The 19,986-nt window shown below is 38.7% G+C and overlaps 1 protein-coding gene across 2 annotated transcripts; it reads left to right on the forward strand.

Annotated features, from left to right (window-relative positions):
- The first annotated feature begins 81 nt into the window (after window positions 1-81).
- Window positions 82-14,747, forward strand: ALG12 (ALG12 alpha-1,6-mannosyltransferase). Of its 2 annotated transcripts, none has more exons than XM_056516128.1 (10): window positions 82-172; window positions 3,739-3,928; window positions 4,071-4,203; window positions 4,724-4,897; window positions 6,042-6,236; window positions 7,526-7,629; window positions 8,083-8,306; window positions 9,036-9,205; window positions 9,390-9,465; window positions 13,429-14,747. In XM_056516128.1, the coding sequence occupies exons 2-10, from the start codon at window positions 3,764-3,766 to the stop codon at window positions 13,658-13,660; spliced, it is 1,473 nt and encodes a 490-aa protein (XP_056372103.1). In that variant the 5' UTR covers window positions 82-172; window positions 3,739-3,763; the 3' UTR covers window positions 13,661-14,747. The 2 variants fall into 2 exon arrangements, with proteins under 2 accessions (XP_056372103.1, XP_056372096.1); XM_056516121.1 differs by lacking the exon at window positions 82-172 and adding an exon at window positions 881-934.
- The last annotated feature ends 5,239 nt before the right edge of the window (window positions 14,748-19,986 follow it).

The raw sequence follows: 19,986 nt of genomic DNA on the forward strand, positions 1-19,986 counted from the left end.
GCCGCGCGCCATTTGTATTTGGCGGCCGCCTCGGAGATCTTCCGCTGCCGGGGGCGTGCCCTGCCCTCACCTAATATGGCCGGCGGGGGAGGCGGTCACGTGCTCGCGGGGCCGGCGCTGCCGCTCCCGCGCTGCCGGCGCCCTCTGCGGGGCGGCCACGTGGGCGCGCGCGGTGAGTGAGGCCGGGCGCGGGCGCTGCCCGGGGCGGCGGGCGGGACGGGCAGGGAGAGCCGCGGGCTGCCCGCGCCTTCGCTGCGGCCGGGCCACAGGGCGCTCCCGGGAGCCCCGCCGGGCGCTGCCAGCTCTCAGCGTGGTGTGGCGGGACGGAGCGCGGCCGGGCCGGGCAGGGCAGGCGCTGCTGAGGGGTGTGCGCGGGGCGCGGTGCCGGCCCTGCCGCGGGGGCCGGGCGGCCTCGGCATGGCCGGTGGTGCTGGGTCTCGGCCTGGAGCCCGCACGGAGCCCCCTCACAGGAGCGAGCGGACACGGGCGGCACTGCAGACCCGGCCCAAACCTGCGGGGCTGGGCCGGGCGGCGGTCCGGGTGTCCCCTGCTGGGGCGTGCCCGGGAGCCGTGAGGGCTGGCTGGGAGGGCAGGGTGTTCGGGTTGGACTTGGGTAGGTGTCAGTCCAGAGCATTTCTGCATGCTTGTTCCCCGGCCCCAGAATTTCCACATTTCTTTCTCTGTCTTACCTTTGTGTCTGATTGTGTCCCACACTGTATCTCCTCCCTCAACTTTCTCTTCTTTTTTTCCCTCCTAGTTTTTTACTTGTTTTCTTGGGTTTTTTTTTGTTTTTTTGTTTTTTTGTTTTTTTTTTTTGGCAAGTCTCGAAACTTATGAGGAAGTATATATAAGAATAGTGACTGTAGATTTTTTCCTAATGCAAGAAGAAAAAGCAATCCCAGCAACTACGAGGTTTAAATCGGACCTCATTGAGGTATTAACTCTAGAGCGAGCTATTAAAGCATAGGAAAAAAGCCATGGAAACTTAAGAAAGTACAAAATGGGTTTTGCCACAGCTAGATCAAGCTAAAGAGGGAAGACCTTATGCTGGGGTGCGCTTGGTGGTTCTGCTTGGATGCCTCCGTGTGAGGAAGTGAAATGACTATGGGCAGATTTAACATTCAGTTTGACTGCAGACTCTATCATAGCTCTTCTGAAGCGTGTCTGAAAAACGTAAGTGGACTAAATATGGTAGGTTTTTCACGGGAAGAGTAAAAAAATATATGTGAGCCAATGATGTTTCTACTGAAAAAGTATAAAACAGCAACAAACCATTTTTGATGGAAGTACCTTAGCTTTTTTTTTTTTTTCCCCCCACCCAGTGTAATCCCAGGAAAAGATAATTCCTTTGTTTTAAAAACTCCTGCTCTTTTGCGATTCAGTCCTGATGAAGATTCCTGTGGCTGTGTTGTAGAGGCCTGAGGAAGACTTTTCTGAAGTTGCCAGAATGTAATCAATGGACAAATCTAAGTGTATTTGCTTATGATTATCTAAGCTTCATTATTAAATTATTTTATTAAGTGAAAATCTGTTTCTTTGTTTCTGGCATTTTAAAAATAATAAAAAATTAGTAGCAGGTATTTGCTTTTATATAGCAAATTTATTTTAATCATCAAATTCAGTGTCGACCTGTCTTCATAAATTCCACTTGAATTTTGATGCTTGTCAGCATCAATTGTCAACAGAGCAAGTTATCTTGAATCTTGACAAGACCACTGAATTTATTAGGCTTTATCTCAGAAACCTGTGTGTTGTCTTCATGCTTTGGTTTTTTATCTTCTAGCATGTTTCCCTTCAGGGAATTTCAGTATTTATAATACATATAATTATCTTCAAGATGTACAGGTATGCTGGCATGCTTACTTTTTTCAGGCATACAAAAGGATTGGAGTCAACAAGATTAAAAAAAAAAAAAAAGCTTGTGTATGGGATATGTATCTTCACTTTCATTCTGATTTAGGAAGCTGGGGTCTGATTACTCATGTGGTTATCAGCTAAGATAACGAGCAGGCCGTGTTGTAGATCGGTTGGGGGATAATTAATGCAGTATTTATAGGTGATTTACAGCTCTGTGTTATGCAGATGATGTAGTTAAGATGGAAAAAAAAAAAAAAGCTTGGCACTTGGGTCCTTTTGTAAGGATTTATTGGGTCCTGAAATACCTGCAGTGTTAAGAAACTGTGAATTTGGAGTCAGAAATACCTACCTTGCAGGTGAATATCCTGTTTCACCTGATGCATGAGCTGCTCAAGTGCCGTGTTGCTGTGTGCAGCAGTGGAGTGACCCTTCAGTGTCCATTCTTCTCCTCAGTTAAGCTTGGCCAGTAACATGAGATTCTTCTGCATTATTGGAAGAATTCAGCAAGATTGCCTTCTGTAGACAAGATTTTGTGCAACATAAATTGCCTGTGCAGGGACTTAATTCCTGCCAGAAACTTTTTGAGATATCCTGGTGTGGGAGATGAGACCTCAAAAAGCAGGACTGACCCTCAATCCCTGCATCCTGTGTCAGTTCCATACCTCTTTTCCTACTCCTGTGGGAAAACGATTCTGTTGTAGCATAAACCATTGTTATCTATTCTTGTAAAGAAGTAATACTAGCATGGGTTAAAAAAGCTATTCCCACTTCCTGGGATGAAAGGTTTGTTTAGGCTCCTGACAATGCTCTGTCTTTGACCCCAGGCTTAGAGCTTCAGTTACAGTCTGCAGCAGAAGCAATCATCAGAAAAAGAAATGCAGTCAGTGAGGTATTTAAAATAATATGCAGATACATGCAATTTACAGGGAGTACACAAATTTTAGGATTTATTGGTGCTAGTTGTGAATACAAGGAACATGAGCTCACTCATTTTCACTGATGAGCAGCACAAACATCAGTTCAGGAAAAGCGAGCTCTAGGAGGCAGCTGCTAAGTGATCCCAGGAAATCTACCAACTACCTTACATCTGTTTGATGGACATATTTAGACCAAAACACAGGAGAAAACATCTCTAACCAAAACTCCAGTTATACCTTAGAAGTGCTGGTTTTGATATTTGTCTCTGTGAGAACAGAGCAAGAATAAGAATAAATAAAATCTCTTGTCTTTTATTAAATTGTAAACTTACAAAAAATTGGGAAATTTAAATTAAAAGAACATGAAATAGACTTGCTCTGGCATCACCTGGACATGTGATTTTATCATAATAATAAAACACAACATAAATGCTGCCCTAAGAATGGCTCAGTGGTGTTGTGAAATGAAGCACTAGGGAAAGGTGGCCTTCATTTCTGGGTAGAAGTGTGAGGTAAGGGTACAGAATGTCTCTTGCCATAGTGACATGTGTGGGTGCCACAGGGGATTTGTCCTTCTCTGGCTGAGTCCAGACCTAGCTGCTGGCAAACTCAGGAGATCAATGTACTCTGTCCTGAATATTCTCATCCTCGTGGATTCTCTCCCACTGGTTTTGGAGCCCTGAACAAACAAGAAATTATGTCTTAAAGATCAGGTGTAAATCCAGTGTGCAGTTAAAGTGATGGTAAATTACAAAGCTGTTCAACAAATCACAAACATAACTGAGGTGACACTCATCTGTGGGGAAGTACAGAATGCAAAGGGATTTGCTTTCTTAGGTAGAAAGGGTCCATGCTTTTTAGGTGAAAACTAAAACAATTGCATGATCAATCTTTTTTTCTGATTGTATACTTCATGCCATGTTATTTATGTAATTTTTTAAAATTTTCTTTTTATTAATAATAGCATATATCTGAATTTCAAACCCAAGATGGCTCAGAAGAGGAGCTCAAGTGGGCGGTCATTCCCGTTGCTGCTGCTGCTTATTGTGGTGGCCTTTGTTCATTTAACTGTCTGTCCTTTTACAAAAGTGGAGGAAAGCTTTAACCTACAAGCTATCCATGATGTGGTGTACCACCAGCTGGACTTGGATAAGGTAAATTGAAAATGTCTTCATTTTTGGACAGTGTTAAAGACGGCAATTCCCTGCAGTATCTGTGGGACAAATGAGGCATGAATATGATTTATTTTCCCTTGATTCTGATTTACCTGTTTTAAGTAGATTCTCTTTTTTGCAGTATGATCATCATGAATTTCCTGGAGTTGTCCCAAGAACGTTCCTTGGACCAATTTTTATTGCTGCTCTTTCCAGCCCAGCTATCTACGTACTTTCTGTGCTAAGAATGTCCAAGTTTTATTCCCAGTTGATAGGTATGAAACTTCAAATCCTCAGAGATGTCACCCATTAGAGCATCAGTTAAAACATTGTTGCTACATTTGGATAAATGGTTAAATTGTGATATTCTTTTCATCAGTGATGGAAAACCCAGACTGTGGTACTTGGGTCCAGCATGGCCATTCAATTCCCTCTTTGGGGAGTAACTAACAGCACACAGAAAGTCTGTGCTAACAAAGGTCAGGCAGTGTAGAAAAAGCAAATGTCTTAAGTCTCTTCAGAGAGTACACTCCTGTATATGCTGCAGAAAGGATTGTTAATTTTGGCATGGAAACATTGACCTTTGTGCAGAACTACCAGACAGGTTAAAAGTGGATTAGAATAGATAAACTATATTGAGTTTTGTTTGGCTTTTTATTTCTTTGAAGGTAGTTGTGTTGTGGTATCTTATGTATTAATCTTCAGAACATCATCCCACTACATTATATAACATGGCCATTCATCGGTGATCCATCTGTTGCTGTTCTTTGATTTCCATTTTTATTCTTCTGATAGTCCGAGGAAGTTTGGGGCTCAGTGTGATTTACACGTTATGGAAACTGCAGAAAGAAGTTAGAAAACAGTTTGGAGCAACTACAGCATCAATCTTCTGTCTCATCACTGTTACTCAGTTTCATTTGATGTTTTACTGTACAAGAACCCTCCCTAATGTGTTTGCACTTCCATTTGGTAGGTATTTAATGGGAAAAAAATTAAAATCTAAAACTTATTTTCAAATGTATCAGTAGTTAAAGCACATGGAAAGTATGGTCAAAACAAGTTAACACATCCACTTGATTAAGTTGTGTGTTAACAAGAGTAGGAAGTTTGAGATTTTTCTCTTTTTTTACCATATATGCTTACAATGACTGTTGAATCTAGTTTTATTGAATGTGAGTACATGTGGGTTTTGTCAGATGGCTTTGATTAGCTATAGGTTTGAGTACACATCTAGTGCATGAAGCATAGAGTTATAAAAGGGATGAGGTACACCTGCAGTTCAGAAAAGCCCTGTGAACTTGGCCTGCACTTTTTCATGGGAGTGCAGAAGAAATTCCTACTGCAGCATCTCCATCTTCGTTTTCTGGAGCTGTCTACAAACGCAGCAGTTTCTATACTTAAAGTAAAAAAAAAAAAAAAAACAAAAAACAAAGCCAAACCCTTTTTTACATATAAAGTTTTCACCCAGAGCTGATGAAGAGGAGAATAATCACATGTGACAGATATTAACTGAGTCACTAAATGCTTCACTGCAAGTTGTTCAGCTAATAAAATTGTGAGGTTGATGTAAGAATCTGTATAGATGAGAAATGAGAAACAAAAACAGATTTATTGTCAGATAAACAGGTAAACTCCCACAGCAGTAGTCTAGTCTCATTTTTATGTTTGAAATTGGTTGGTTTTGTCGTGAATATAGAATATACTTAACCAAGAGAATAAACTAACTGCCCAGCTGATATTGAGCAGTAATAATTATGAATCATAGTTTGAGAAGCTTTTAGTATTCCCTTAAGGTTTATTTTTCTTTCCCCCTCCTCAACAACTATTAAATATACTGCCTAGAAAGAGTTCCCATGTTTTCCTTCTGTGGTTATACTTTTCCTAATTACTTAAGCATCAACAGTATAAAGCTGTGTGTTACTCCAAATTACATTTCTCTAACAAAGGAAGAATTTCTGGACTAGAAGTGGTAGGAAGACCAAGGGAGGATTGATGGGAAGTTAGAGGAACAAGAAGATAGCATTGAGTGTTACCCTTTAGAAAATAAATATTTCAGTGTGTTGGATGATGTGTTTTGGGGTTTTTTGGTTTGTTTTGTTGTTTTTTTTTGCAGTGCTCCTGGCATTGACATTTTGGATACAGCAAAAGCAAAGGCCCTTCATTTGGTTCTCAGCTTTGGCAATTATAGTCTTCAGATCAGAGCTCTGCATATTCTTAGGCCTCATGCTCCTGGTGACGTTATTAACTAAAAGAATCTCCATTTTCAAGGTGCTTTCCCATGCTGTTCCTGCTGGAATATTTTGGTTGGGTAAGTGTTTTCTTGGAAGAAAGCAAATGACATAAAGTTCAAGTGGAATTTTGACTGAATTATCTGTTGAATGTCCCTTGAGGGTGTTTTTTGGGGGGTAGCAGTGAAGAGAGGGTAAGTGGGGTGTTGTAAGTTGTTTGTTTTAGTTTGATTTTTTTGTTTGCTAATAATATGACAAGATTTTTTATTTCTTTGAAAATTTCTGTGTGAGGAAGTAGATGTGTACAGAGCAGAGCAAGCTAGTGTGGCCTCTGTCTTTAGATGCTTACAGTGTAATGTCCTGGTATTAAAGAGGCTAGGATGTGCAAGTTGACTTCATTACAATTAGTACCTGCTTGTAGCTACTTGTGCATATTATCATTTGTAGTGTCTGTTGCCATGGTGATGAGTCCCAGGATAAAATACAACCGTGTGACAGACAGAGATACCAAGCAGGAGGGTTCTGGGGAGAGTTGCAGTTCAGCTCTCTTCCATTATTAAATTCAATTTAACATCTTAAGTGATCTCCATATTGGAGAGGTTGAAAAATTCCCTTATCTCTGTCCATCTGTGGAAGACCCATGTGTATATGCACATAAATACTCCAAGCTGCTCTGCCAGCTTACCTAATTAAAAATGCTGTTGTCAGATATGTGATGATGACCCCTGGCAGTGTGTTGTCCCTTGCACAATAGAAACACTAAAACAATTATGCCAGGTGCATTTGGTGGCACCTCATGATGTAAGAGTTTGGAGGACCAATGGGAATTAACCACTGGCACTGCCATTTCTGAGCAGAATCCTTAAATACCAGAGCAGTTTTCACTGAGCTGGGTGGAGGAGATAGGGCTGACAATTCTGCTGCTTTCTTTTTTGCCTTTCATCCCTTATTCTCCTTCTCCCTCCACCTAATGAATAGTAGCAAACTTTGTGATTGTTTTTTTCTTAACAAAGAACAATCGTAGCTTTACAGTAAAATTTATTTAATACTATTTGACATTAACATGAAATTCTTATCATTCATTACATTTAATGCTCTTAATACTAAAGCAAAGCTCAATTAAACCATTTTTTTCAAACCTAAGGTTGGGGTGGGGTGAATCCCAATTGGATTCATGTCTACTGTGCTTCTTTTAAGGCCTCTGTTCAGAAGTGCCTCCCTTCCCTGCATTTCTCTGTGGTCTTGGGTGATGCTTACAATGCATGTTTCAGTTTGTTGGTCTCAATATGCTGTGTGTGTGCTATTCGGATGTGTTTGCTTTTCCCTGGTTTTTAGTTCATCCAGATTTGTATCTCTTTAATTCTTTTAGGGCTAACAGTTGCTGTGGATTCTCTGTTTTGGAGGCAGCTTGTGTGGCCTGAGGGGAAAGTGCTCTGGTATAACACAGTTTTAAACAAAAGTTCCAACTGGGGAGTATCCTTTGAAACATCCAGAGAAAAAGAACACTAGCAGCCAAAGCAAAGACTTGATGTGACTTACTCCTGGGACTCAGGATGTTAGATTCTACTTTTCATTATTTAAAACTTATGAGACAATGTCTGTCTTTTAAGTGTTCTTGCAAATTGTAAGTCTCCTCTGCTAACTTTTTTTCTTGCCTCTCTATGTCCTACCAATTTAAAGCCAGTTTCTTCCCCTTGTTTTTTTATGTTGCCCATCATTAGTGCCATTTGATGTGCCTCTGGGTGATGTGAATGTAATTAATCAAATGCTTTTAGTTTTCCAAAGATAAGACAGGAAATGAAAGGCTGGAAGAATGTGTGTACAGAAAGTATACTGCATATTTGCAAAATTTGTGAGTACTAATGTGAAGAATACTTACTTTACTTGTTAGCAGTGAAAGTGTCCTTAACTCTTTTCACCTGGAAGACCTCTCCCTTCTTGTGGTATTTCTATTCAGCCCTGCCTCGTGCCTTGGGATGCAGCATAATATTTGTACCTTTAGGGGTAACAGAAAAGAGAACTCGGATTTTACTTTTGCCAGCACTGGGCTTTATATTCTTGTATTCGTTTCTCCCACACAAAGAGCTGCGTTTCATCATCTATACTTTCCCTGTTTTCAACATAGTGGCTGCTAAAATGTGCTCACGAATGTAAGTTCAAAATCCTGTTGTTTGTTGGCATTTTTTTTCCTCTGAAAATGCAAAAGGAAAACTATTAGTACTATTTCTATGCACTTTTTTCCGTCTTGAATTTTGGATCATATTGAAATATTCATATGCTGTAGAAAGGAGTTCGAGGTCTTTGTACCCACTTGACTGCAGAGAGAAGTGCAAACAGAGAAGTCAAATGCTATGATGGGACTATTAGGAAAGTCTGAAGGAGAACTAAGAATAGAGCCCTGATTTTGCTGTTATGCTGTTACAGTACAGTTTATTTTATCTACCAGAAAAAAGAGACATTGCAGTGTACTCCTGAGCTGTTAACACAACTTACCTCAGGAGATAGTTTAATACACAGGCGAGGCTTGTGAAACATGGAATTCAATAGTTATGTTTGAGTATATTGAGTAAACAAATTGAAGTTCAGAGTTTAACCTCTTTAAAAGAGAATATATTCATAGCTGAAGTTTTTAAACACAGAAATACTTAGCTTTATTGATAAGTTTGTCTTAGCTTTATTAATGAGAATATTCTAATTTAAATGTCACTAGAAGTCAATCTTCTAGAAATTGGTAATAAATTCATGCCGTACAGGATTAATAAAATTTGCATTCATCTTTATCTAGAATTGGAGTTTCTGTAAAAGTTGTCACAGTAGTGAGTGACCAGTATGAATGAAAACAACAGTTTATTCTTCCTTGTTTTTCTCTTCCTCAACAGTCTGAATAACTATCGGAGATCCTGGCTGTACAAACTTGGATCTTTCTTTATTATAATACATCTTCTACTCAACGCTGTTTATTCAGGAACATCTTTGTATGTTTCACATTTCAATTATCCTGGAGGAGTGGCAATTCAGAAGTTGCATGAATTGGTACCTTCAACAGCAGGTATGTAAAGCTGGCTTGAGGTATGTTCACCTAATTTTAATTTCAGTATATCTTTTCATGTATTGAATACTGCTTCTCCAAACTAGGTACATGCATCTTCTTTGTTACTGTTTTGTTAATTTATTATTAATCAGAGTGTACCTGGAAGAATTTTTAAACTATTCTATTTTCTTTATTGATGTAGATGTCTCTGTTCATATTGATGTGGCTGCAGCACAAACAGGAGTTTCTCGGTTTCTAGAAATCAATTCTGATTGGAGGTATGTTTTGAATCTGAGGACAGTTGCCTGCTTTTTCCTTTTTTGCATATGCACAGGGACAAGCATTGCAACCACAATTTCTGCTACAGCATAACTATTAAACTAGCTAAAGAACAGTATGAATCTTCAGAGAATTTTTGATGTCTGCAGTGCTGCCATTTCAGAAATAAAGTACTGCAGTGTTTTTTCATTATTTTGGTTGATTCTGATTTGCCTATATAGCATAGAATAGTTCAAAGAACAAGAGGAAATGGCCTCAAGTTGTGCCTGGGGAGGTTTAGGTGTGATACTAGGAAAAATTCCTTCATGGCAAGGGTTGTCAAGGATTGGAACAGGCTGCGCAGGGAAGTGGTGGAGTCACCATCCCTGGAAGTGTTAGAAGTGTGGATAACTTGGGGCCTTGGCTTAATTGTGGATGTGGTGCTGGTGCTAAGGTGATGATTGGGCTTGGTGCTCATAGACATCTTTTCCAGCCTTAATGATGCTGTGATTCTAAAGACATCAGAAACAGCACAAAAATTGTTAGTTTACCAAAATTTATACCAGTTTAATGCAGCTAGGTTTAATTCCCCACTAGACCTTGTAAAACAGCTGTTCTTAGCAGAAGAGTGCATATAATGATTTGTTTGAATGATGTGTGGCATGTGAGGCTCATGCACATTTTAATATTGAAAGTCTGTTTTTATGTGGATCATCCTTTATATAGATGGCATTGAAGGTGCTGCTGTGAACACATTCATTAGCTCTGAGGGAAGGCTGTTGAGTGCTTTGCTACTATGACCAGCAGTAATACATAGACACTTTTTAAGAGTTGGAATATTGGAATGAATAGTAGGAGACATTGTGGGGTGGCATCATTTGCTTTTCTGGATGAAAACCAAAAAATAAACCTTTCTGATTCTTAGGCCTACCTCTTCAGCTGAAGCATAACTTTTTATTTTAAATAAAATTTATATTAATGATTCATTAGAAGGTGACACACACCCTCCCTCCATACTGCACAAAACAAAAGCAACACAAACAGATTTTAAGAAGTATTCTGCCAGAGCATTCTTTTTCTCCAGTTACAGTATTCAAGATCAGATGAACAAACATAATTTAATTATTCGTATGTTTAGAGATAAAAGTACTTTGGAAGTAGAGCAGAAGAAGGGGAAAGAATGCTTCCAAGGGAGTTACAAAAATCATTGATCTTGCTATGCCTTTTTATTTGCAAGCACTCTCATGATGGTACAGACAGTTTAAAGCCTTCACAATTACCTATCTACTATTTATTTCAGATTTGTTTTTTTGTATGTTGAATCTAGAGAGTCTTAAGCCAAGAACTGGGAGGAGACATTAAGATGCTAGAGTGCACGATAGCTAAAATGTTTCAGTCTTTGGGGTTTTTAAATATACTTAAATACACACACTACTCTGAATACAACTCCACTCTCTCAGTAGTAGTACTTCATTATAATGACCTTTTTGAGTTGGTGAGTGTTGTATTGCTTTGGATTTGTAAGGCTTGTAAGGCCTTGTAGGGTTGGAAGGTGAATTAATAATATCCCTGTCACTGATAGATGTTTCATAGTGTTGCAGCTACAGAGCAGTTTCTCTCTCACTTTTATCTGTACTCAGCAGAGCAAAGGCTCAAAGTTAGCATAAAGTTTCACGTTAAAAAATCAGGCAAAATCCACAATTGAGCATCATACACAGGACTACCTCGTGGTCTGACAGCACAGCAGTGCAAGGTGTAGTGGCACCAACTGTCCATTTTTTGGTTGTCCAAGAAAGTGACAGCCTTTCAGATGGGCTTCAGAAAACATCTTCATAGACAGTATATGTCAGGTGGAAACAGATTAGAGATGGAGTGGCTGTGAAGGCTGATGATTCATCAGATAATTGCAATCCATAAACAAAAGTGTCTTACAGTTATCAGCTTTCAGTAGTGTGCCAGATTAGATCTATTTGCCTCAAGAAAAATGTAAGCAATCTATTATTTTTCTTCAAAGGGCGATTGAAAGGAGCTCGATGCAGGTTCTTACATGGAACAAGTGTTACAATCTTGTCTTCAATTAATGCAGTCTCTTTGAACCCTGAATAAAGATGCTGTGTAAGCTTAAAGTATTTAAAAATAATAAAATTGAGAAATGCTTGCAGCCAGATGAAAGGCCTTTTACTTGCTGATGAAGAAGATGTGAAATTAGTAGTTAGTAAGGTTGTTACAAAGTAATGCTGTTCCCTCTGCCAGTTTGCATGTATCTACCAACCTAAGGGGAATTGTGATATTTTTGGAAATAGCAGATGAAATTAGCATGCAATTGTTTTAGAAGAAGAAAACACCTGTTTAGTGTGCAAAGTCTAATTCTGCATGGTGTATTTAGTGACACTTAGGAATCTTGTCAGCCTGAGTTGTCAAAATTTTAGTTAATAATCCACACAAAACCTCTAGTTTTCTGTAAAGTACTACTTTCAAATATCTTAAATGTTGATGACTGCCCTGTCAGGCAGGATTACAAAAATATCAGAATATCAGTAGAGATTTTTTTTTTTTTTAGGGAATCCAGGCAGATGAGAGGCCAGGCCTGCAAAGATGCAGGCTGGATTTAATCCTAGGTGAATTTAAAGCGTATGTAGGGCTGGGGTTGCACTGCTTTCCTACCTGTATCCACATCTGCAAGGAAAGTCACAGCCTGAGTAAAATACCTGTGAAACATGTGGAAGGGTTCAGGTGCCTAAGAATAGGAGTTCCAAGTGCTGGTGGAAATCAGTTCACAGAACAGGGCAGCAGAAAAGGTGAAGAATGGGACACTGCTCTTCACTCAGGTTACAGAGTCTAACAGTGGTTTATGGAGTGCTTTGGAGTGAACTTACCTCTTTCTTCTCCTTTGAAGTTGCTGGATTGAGGACTCAATCAGGCAGCCGTGTCCAGTATGAATATCCTTACCCTTAAGCTGCTGTAAATTGCACCTGACTCTCCTCAGTGAATGAACAAATAACTATTGCAAAGTAGAACCATGTCCTCATGACACAGTGAGGATGATCTGTCTCAATTCCTAGAAGATTAAAGGGATTCATACAGCTCTTAAGAGATAATGAACTTCAGTTTTGGGCTTAGATCAGATGAAAAGTGACTGAAACTAGATCTTGCACATCCCTGCCAAATGGTTGTAATTTGTTTTCTCATCCTGTAAATTCCCTCAACAGCTAGATTAAACATAAATCCTTTTAAAAAATAACTGTAAGTGTACATAATAAATAGTCCTAGAACTCTGTAGTTACTTTAAAGTATTTTTTAAAATTTATATATATAATTTATATGTATTCTAGTACTTAAACAGTTTATGAAACCTGACCCAAAGTGACCTGCCCAAACATGTAGTAGATCAGGGAACTGAACTTAGAAAAAACAAGTGCCATATTAGTTCTGTAATTGCCAGGCTCTTTCTTTCCTCCAGTGTTCAAGGTGGTCTTCTCCCTGTTATTTTCTCAGACTCCCACTCTAATGTATGACTACTAGAAGAAAAAGGTTTCTGCTTAAGTACCACATAAGGTGTTTTTTAGAATTACTAAAAAAACCCAACAAACAAACAAAAATCATCAAAAAAACCCAAACAAAACCAAACCAGAACTCTCACATTTGTCCAAATGCAATTCTTGTAGAGTAAAACCTAAAAGTGGTTCAGTTTCCTATAATCTTAGGCTTTGGAGTATTTTTTTCCACTGAATTCAAATAGGGAACTAGTAAGAAATTTTGTGATTTATATCACAATAGCAGCAGAAAGACTTGCATGGAATAACTGAGTCCCTACATTCTTCAAAAATACTATTTCTTCCTCCAGTTCTATTTAATCAGGAGATATAATTGAGAATGTTAGTTTCTTTTTGTGTTTCATCTTGGATGCTGCATACGTCTGCAATAATGACCATCTTTAATAGGTAAAGCAAGGAATAAAAATAAACCTTCTTTATTCTTCACAGGTATGACAAAAGAGAAGATGTTAAACCAGGAGACCAGTTGATGTTTTCTTACACACATATACTGATGGAAACAAATCCTCTTCAAATATCACATTACAAGACAACCCACAGGCCACTGGCAAATATACCTGGCATCAGTAAAATTGGGTTGAACCTTACTGCACTACCTCCTTTTACTTTAAACTTGAAACCAAAATTAGTACTGTTGGAAAAACTTCCTCTATCATCTTGACTGTGAATTTTAAGTAAGTCTTTTGATGTGATTTTGCTGATGACTGAACTATACAAGACAGCAACAAGTTGTCATTCCAGCACTGCAACTCACTTTCTGTGGAAAGGCACAGAAAATCTCTGTACTGATTGGTATTTAGCTCCGTCCTGTTTCTTACATAAATAATACAGTGCATTCCTAGTCAGTACATACTCAGTACACTGAGTTGTATTGTTAGATGTTTGAGAGAGGTTGCCTGCAAGTTCAGTGGTATTAAGTAAAACCTGTCTACTTGGTTTGGTAGTCTCTTTCATTATGTAGCACAGGTATGTCCTAATCATCCTATATAAGATACAAAATCAACATGTTTGTGCTAGGGCAATAATTTGATATGTAATCTATATGTGCAAAGATGTATTACTTTAAGTATCTGCAGGATTGTAACCCCCTCAGCTGTCAGATTGCCTGTGTGAAACCTAATGATGTTATCAACATAGGAAAGCCATATTCATCATATCTTCATCATAATATCTAATTGTGCCCTATAGGCTACCAAACTAATGAAACATTCACTTAAAAAGCAGTTGGGCCTCTTGGTAAGTGCTGTTTCATAAGAGATTTGAGTACTAAGGATGATTATCTTCATTCCAACAGCTCATGAAAAAGCAATAATTTGGATTTCCCAGGAAAAAGCATTTTTAAAATAATGTTTCCTCTCTTCTGTTGTAATGATATCTTAATTTGCAGTGCAAAAATTTACCTATGAAAATGTCCACTTTAAGATAGATGCTGTTTTCCTTTTTTTTATAAGTAATCCCTTTGGAAAGGAATACTCTAATGTGCCATGTGCTGCATTCTATAAACTAGAGTAAGATTGCATGCTCTGTAGTTTCTTTATTAGATGTTTTTGTTAAAGATGTCTGCATAGATTGCTGAATGGAATGAGGAAAAAAGGTTAGAATTTTGTTTAGGGCCAGTTGTAATGTGAAAGAAGTTCCATTAGTGTAAAATGTCAGAGTCACTGAAATTATCATGGGCAGAAAACTATTCCTTGCTGACTGAAAAATTGACTAAAATATAATTATGGAATAAAGTGGTTTGGATTTTTTTTGTTTGTTTTCTTTTTATTCTTAAACTTGCTTGTTTCAGCAACTACCTTTCAGTTTGTTTCAGTTTTTGGGACCATGTTTTCTTTTTAACCTCTAGATTATGTATCAGTGGAACTGATCTGGTGGGGTGGAGCTTGCTCTCTCGTGGGTGGCTGTTGCCCAGGCTTCCTTGGCCTGAGCAGAGCTGGCAAAGACAACCTGCAGAACTTGTTGGTCCAGTCTCCGGCTGCTCTTGAAATTTAAATCATTCAAGTATTATCTCTTTGACTTGTCTTTGGAAGAAAATGTAGCTTTCTCCAGAGCCAGTTTGAACATCAAACAATTCAGAAGAGACAGAAGGAAATACATGTGCAAATAGTTGCAAATTTGGAATGACACAAAGGAAAACTTCTGTTTAAGGATTTAGGTAGCCTTCATGTTAAGGCTAATTACTGACTTCACATAACTCCCCCACACTGGCATCCACAACTCAAAAACCCTAAACTGAAATTTATCCTGCCCAGGTGTATACAAATGTCTGTGTGGTTGCTTTGGCTTTCCAGATCCCCAGTTGTCAGAATCCCTCTGCAGGAACTTGCTTCTCTCACCTACAGAGAAAACCTAGGGCTACTGTGCTTGCAGAGTAGGCATCTCAAACTACTGTCTGAAGTGGCACTGAGTATGTTACACGAGGCATTTGAAGAGTTTCATCTTGCTAAATGTCATACTCACATCATATAGAGTCCTTCCACAGACTTACTCTGGTGTCTAGGTGCTACCTGTGGGACTTAAACCAGGGATAGTGTTCAGCTGTGCAGCTCGTGTTCCTGTTCACAGCCTCATCACCCAGCTCAAACTGGCCTTTGACTCTCTTTGGGGTAGACAAAGATAAAATACATACAAGGAGATAGGAAAGAGATTCTGGATTTGAAGTTTTGAATAGTGAAGTTTATTTGGGTCCTGTTACAGAAGTTATTGAAAGTGCTTAGTTTGAAAATCTGCAACTTTGGTTTTATAGCTAAAAGGGCTAGATTGTGACCCAAGCAGCGCATGGAACACCACACTACCTGTGGCTATATGACCTCTGTAACAGCAGGTGTCAGGGCTGGTTTAAGTTGGATAATAGGAAAAGGTTCTTCACCCAGAGGGTGGCGGGGCACTGGAACAGGCTCCCCAGGGAAGTGGTCACAGCACCAACCCTGACAGCTCAAGAAGTGTTGGGACAGGTGGTGTGGTTCTTGGAGATGTCCTGTGCAGGACCAAGAGCTGAACTTTGATGATCCTTGTGTGTCCTTTCCAACTCATGTATTCCTTTCTAACTATGATTCTATGGGTAACCACCTCAGACACAGGCCATGAATATTATTGTGGCCCACACTTGGAATAAGCAGGGGCAGCTGGCAAACTGGGATGAAGATTACTGCAGTTTTTCCCTAAAGGCTGCTTGAATAAAACAAGCAGTCCTTGGAACAGAACCTGAAGCCATCTTTCTCATAAATCAGTCTTCTCATCTCCAAATCTTGTGTTGCCTTTCTTTAGCTCCACAAGAATAAGAGCTTATTTTCTCCTTTAATATAAATTAGTATTCAGTGCACTTGCATGGAAGAAAAAGATTCCCTTAAATACAAGAAGGCATAAAGTAAGTCTCTTGCTCCTTCTACAAACTTGAAGTCAGGTATTACAAGTTTTTCTGCATTTGGGGGGCATAGGAGGGAAGCACCAAGTTACAGAATGAATGGGGCAGGTAGAAGGACAGAGACTGAACACTTGGGATTTTTGAAGGGACTTTAAAGTAATAAATTTCTCATACCTATTAAAGTTCTTCAAAGAAAAATACCTTTTGACTTTCAAAATAACTTTGACTGATTGCAATCCTACCATAAAGTTCAGCTTTTCTTAACAAAAGCAGAAATAAAGTGAGCATATTGAATTAACTGAAGGTTGAATTAAGCAAAAAGACAGATACTATAGTTCATCTATAGTTCTGTTATAGAATGAGATCTATTTTAGGGTGTCTTGTTTAAAATCTCCAAGGGTCAAATGTTGTGTAGCATCATACAACTTAATTTCTTGGAAGCAATGCTTGTTCCTGTAAAAAGTCCAACAGATTATTTGGACAAAAATACATCACTGTACCATTTCACATGGAGAAGGTGAATAATCACAATCTGATAGCCTGAGATATAGGATGTTCTTGTTATAAAACTAAATAAAGTAATTGCATGGAAAAAAAGTTGTGGAACTTGCCAATAGAGGACATTTCTGGAAGCTGAAAGTAAAATCTGCTTCAAAGTAAAGGTTAACTGATGACTCTTGCATCAAGAATGAAAAGAACTAAAGATCAAGGAACAACTTCCAGTTCACAGAGTTTCTAATATCACGAGCTGGAAAAAAACAGACTACACTGACCTTATACCTGCCCTAAGTACTTGCTATGGGACTTCCTCAAACTGAATTGGAGTGAGGAGACATGGAGAATGGTTGTACTGGATCTGACATCAAATACATTTATCTGCTACCGCTGAGGAAAAATCAGAACATGTCTCAGGTTCTTGCCTTGTTTGTCCATCAGAACACAACCTCAATGCCATCCATTTCATGCAACACATTCTGAAGCACTGAGCACAATCCTTTTTCTTGCTTCCTGGCCATTTCACACATCCCCTAGTGAGACAAGTTTCACATGCAGAACAAGCTGGAGATTGTGCTGCTGCTCCTGCAGTTACAGTTGTTCCAGGACCATCCTTACTTTCCTGAGTACTTCTAGTCCTTCCCATAATGTTAAGGAGCTTGAAAACTCATGAGTGGTTAGTATTGGTTTGCTGTATCAATTTCAATGCAAGAGAGTGTGTTCTCCTTGCATCTGACAGCATTTTTTCATAACTTACACAGAAATTCCAGCCTACTGTTGCTTCCCTTTACTACATGTGCTCACTCTTACCTACTCCTGTTCTACCACAACCCTCAAAGAGCTTTCCTTTTTAGTATTTAAAGTTTCTTTCTTGCACAAGTGACGTCACTTTGTTTTTGCAAGAAAATATGAAAACTTGTCATCAAGCTGAGTTTATGACTGATGTAAGTGTTCAGCCACAGCTATCTCAGTGAGCTGAATACCTAATTAGCCCCAACTACACAAAGACTCATGTTAAAAGGCTGTTAAACAGTGATACATGAAATGTATCACTATCTGCTTAACATGTGACACCAAAGACTAAAAGGGTATTTGTAAAAATTCCATCAGCTACGTAAAAATACCTCTACAAAGGTTTTCTTAATTTCCTATTTATATATGTGTGATTTCAAAGTGTAACTGGTCCACTTTGTATGCACCTACCTATTTTAGATCAGTTCTTTAGATAAACACGAGCAGCTATAACTACTTTTTGGTTGCTCAATTCAGACCCTTATGATAGAAGGGGCAGCCAGTGTTTCCTCTGAAATTCCACATTTTACCGTCATGGGCAGTCTTTCACCAATTCTGCTTTATTTCAGCTACAGCTGCCCTTGATTCTGTACCAAGGCTTCATCTGTCAGTTTGTGCCAAGTATAAGGTTAAAATGCTGCCTGAAATGGAATGCACGTTTTCCTTTAAAACTGCCAAGTTAGGAAGTTGGAAGAAGACATTGGTTCAGAGATTAAAAAAAAGGGTCAGGGACAGCTTAAGCAAAGACCCAGTCTTTAGAACCCAAATTGATAGCTGAGTTGGGGACATCGTCATGGTTACTGTTTCTGGTTGCCATACTCATTTGATAAAATCACTTTTGAGTCAGCTTTGCAATGGAACCAAGAAGGTAACGAATCACTAAGATTTTGCTAAGAAAAAAGCAAAAGAGAAAGATGCATGTGAAAGAGTAAAATGCTTAGTTTATAAAACCTAAATATTCTAAAACTAGAAATTGTTATTTTCCTGTGTTTGGAGGTAATGAAATTAAAGTGTAATCTGGTCAGCTCTGAATAATGGTAGGGAAAAAAGCTACTGTAAGGGAGAGATCTCAAAACTGTAAACACCTACTCTGAGCTGTCCTCATCAATTCAATTACATCCTTAACACTAGTCTTGACACTGCTCTAGTTGAAATATGAGTTCTTTATAAATCCAGAAGCTACTTTTGGGAAGCAAGGTATATGAGTATTTGTAGTAAATGCTGACTGGTTAAATTCTGCAAACACATTTCCTTCGCTTGGACTTGGTGGGCAGGGAAAGATGGCACAAATAAAAAGAATCTCAACTGCATCCCCTTCCTACCTTTATATATACAAACTATTTCTTGTTGCAGTGTATAGTTGGTTACACTTGCCTGCTTTTAAAAGCAAAAGATGCTTTAAGGAAGCTTTAAGATTTTTATGATGACCAAGTATCATCTGCGCTAACACTGAAAAGAAGTCTGTTTACTAAATTTATTTCTGAAGTTGCAAATGTACTGAAAGTATCTGTTTAAGTATCACTGTTGCAGGCTCACCATATTATGCACTGTCTGCTGCCACAGGGATTGGTGTAGCACAAACTCAGGTTGATGAGAACTCTCACTGTTTACAGCTTTATTAGTCTGGGGGGAAGCACTGTAAAAATGGGGGTGTCTATCAATTACAAATATGAGAAGGGTTGTAAAAGCATAAAATTTTAGCAATCACTGAGAATGTACATTAAAAATAATAAGGCAAACCCAACACAAAACACAGTCACTCAATAACTTACCTCAAGCTTCAATGAAAGCTTTCAGCCCTTCTTTTGGAATAATTATTTTCTCACAGGCAGCAGTGCCTGATTGAAGGAGATGCTCCCGTAATTCCTATAGAAGGATCAAGGCTTACAACTGAAAACAGCAACTTAAGGTTCTCAGTTTCCCTCATATTTATTTAAGAATTATATGTTTCAATTTTAAGGTCTTTTGGGCCTGCATATTAACTTAAAAAATTATAACATAAGCATTTAATTAATTATTAACCAAGCTGTCACTGAAACAGTATGGTCTTAAGAACTAAGACCTCTAAAAATCCACACCAAACCAAAACTAAAAAGGGAAATCACAGGTATAAATAGACTAACTTGATGAAATTTTACTTTTAAAAATAGTGACTAGTTCTTGTGTTCTCAGGATGTTTTGACAAAAAGCACGACTATACAATTAATTATCTGTATGACTAAGGAGCAGATTTCGGGCTACAAAATTTCATCACTACAACTTTCCACACAGGGAGTTGGATAGGAGCTACAGCAAAGACTCCCTTCAGAGGAACCGAGATTCTGGCATCCAGAGAA

The sequence above is a fragment of the Oenanthe melanoleuca genome, chromosome 1A (assembly GCF_029582105.1).
Source record: "Oenanthe melanoleuca isolate GR-GAL-2019-014 chromosome 1A, OMel1.0, whole genome shotgun sequence".
Lineage (NCBI taxonomy): Eukaryota > Metazoa > Chordata > Aves > Passeriformes > Muscicapidae > Oenanthe > Oenanthe melanoleuca.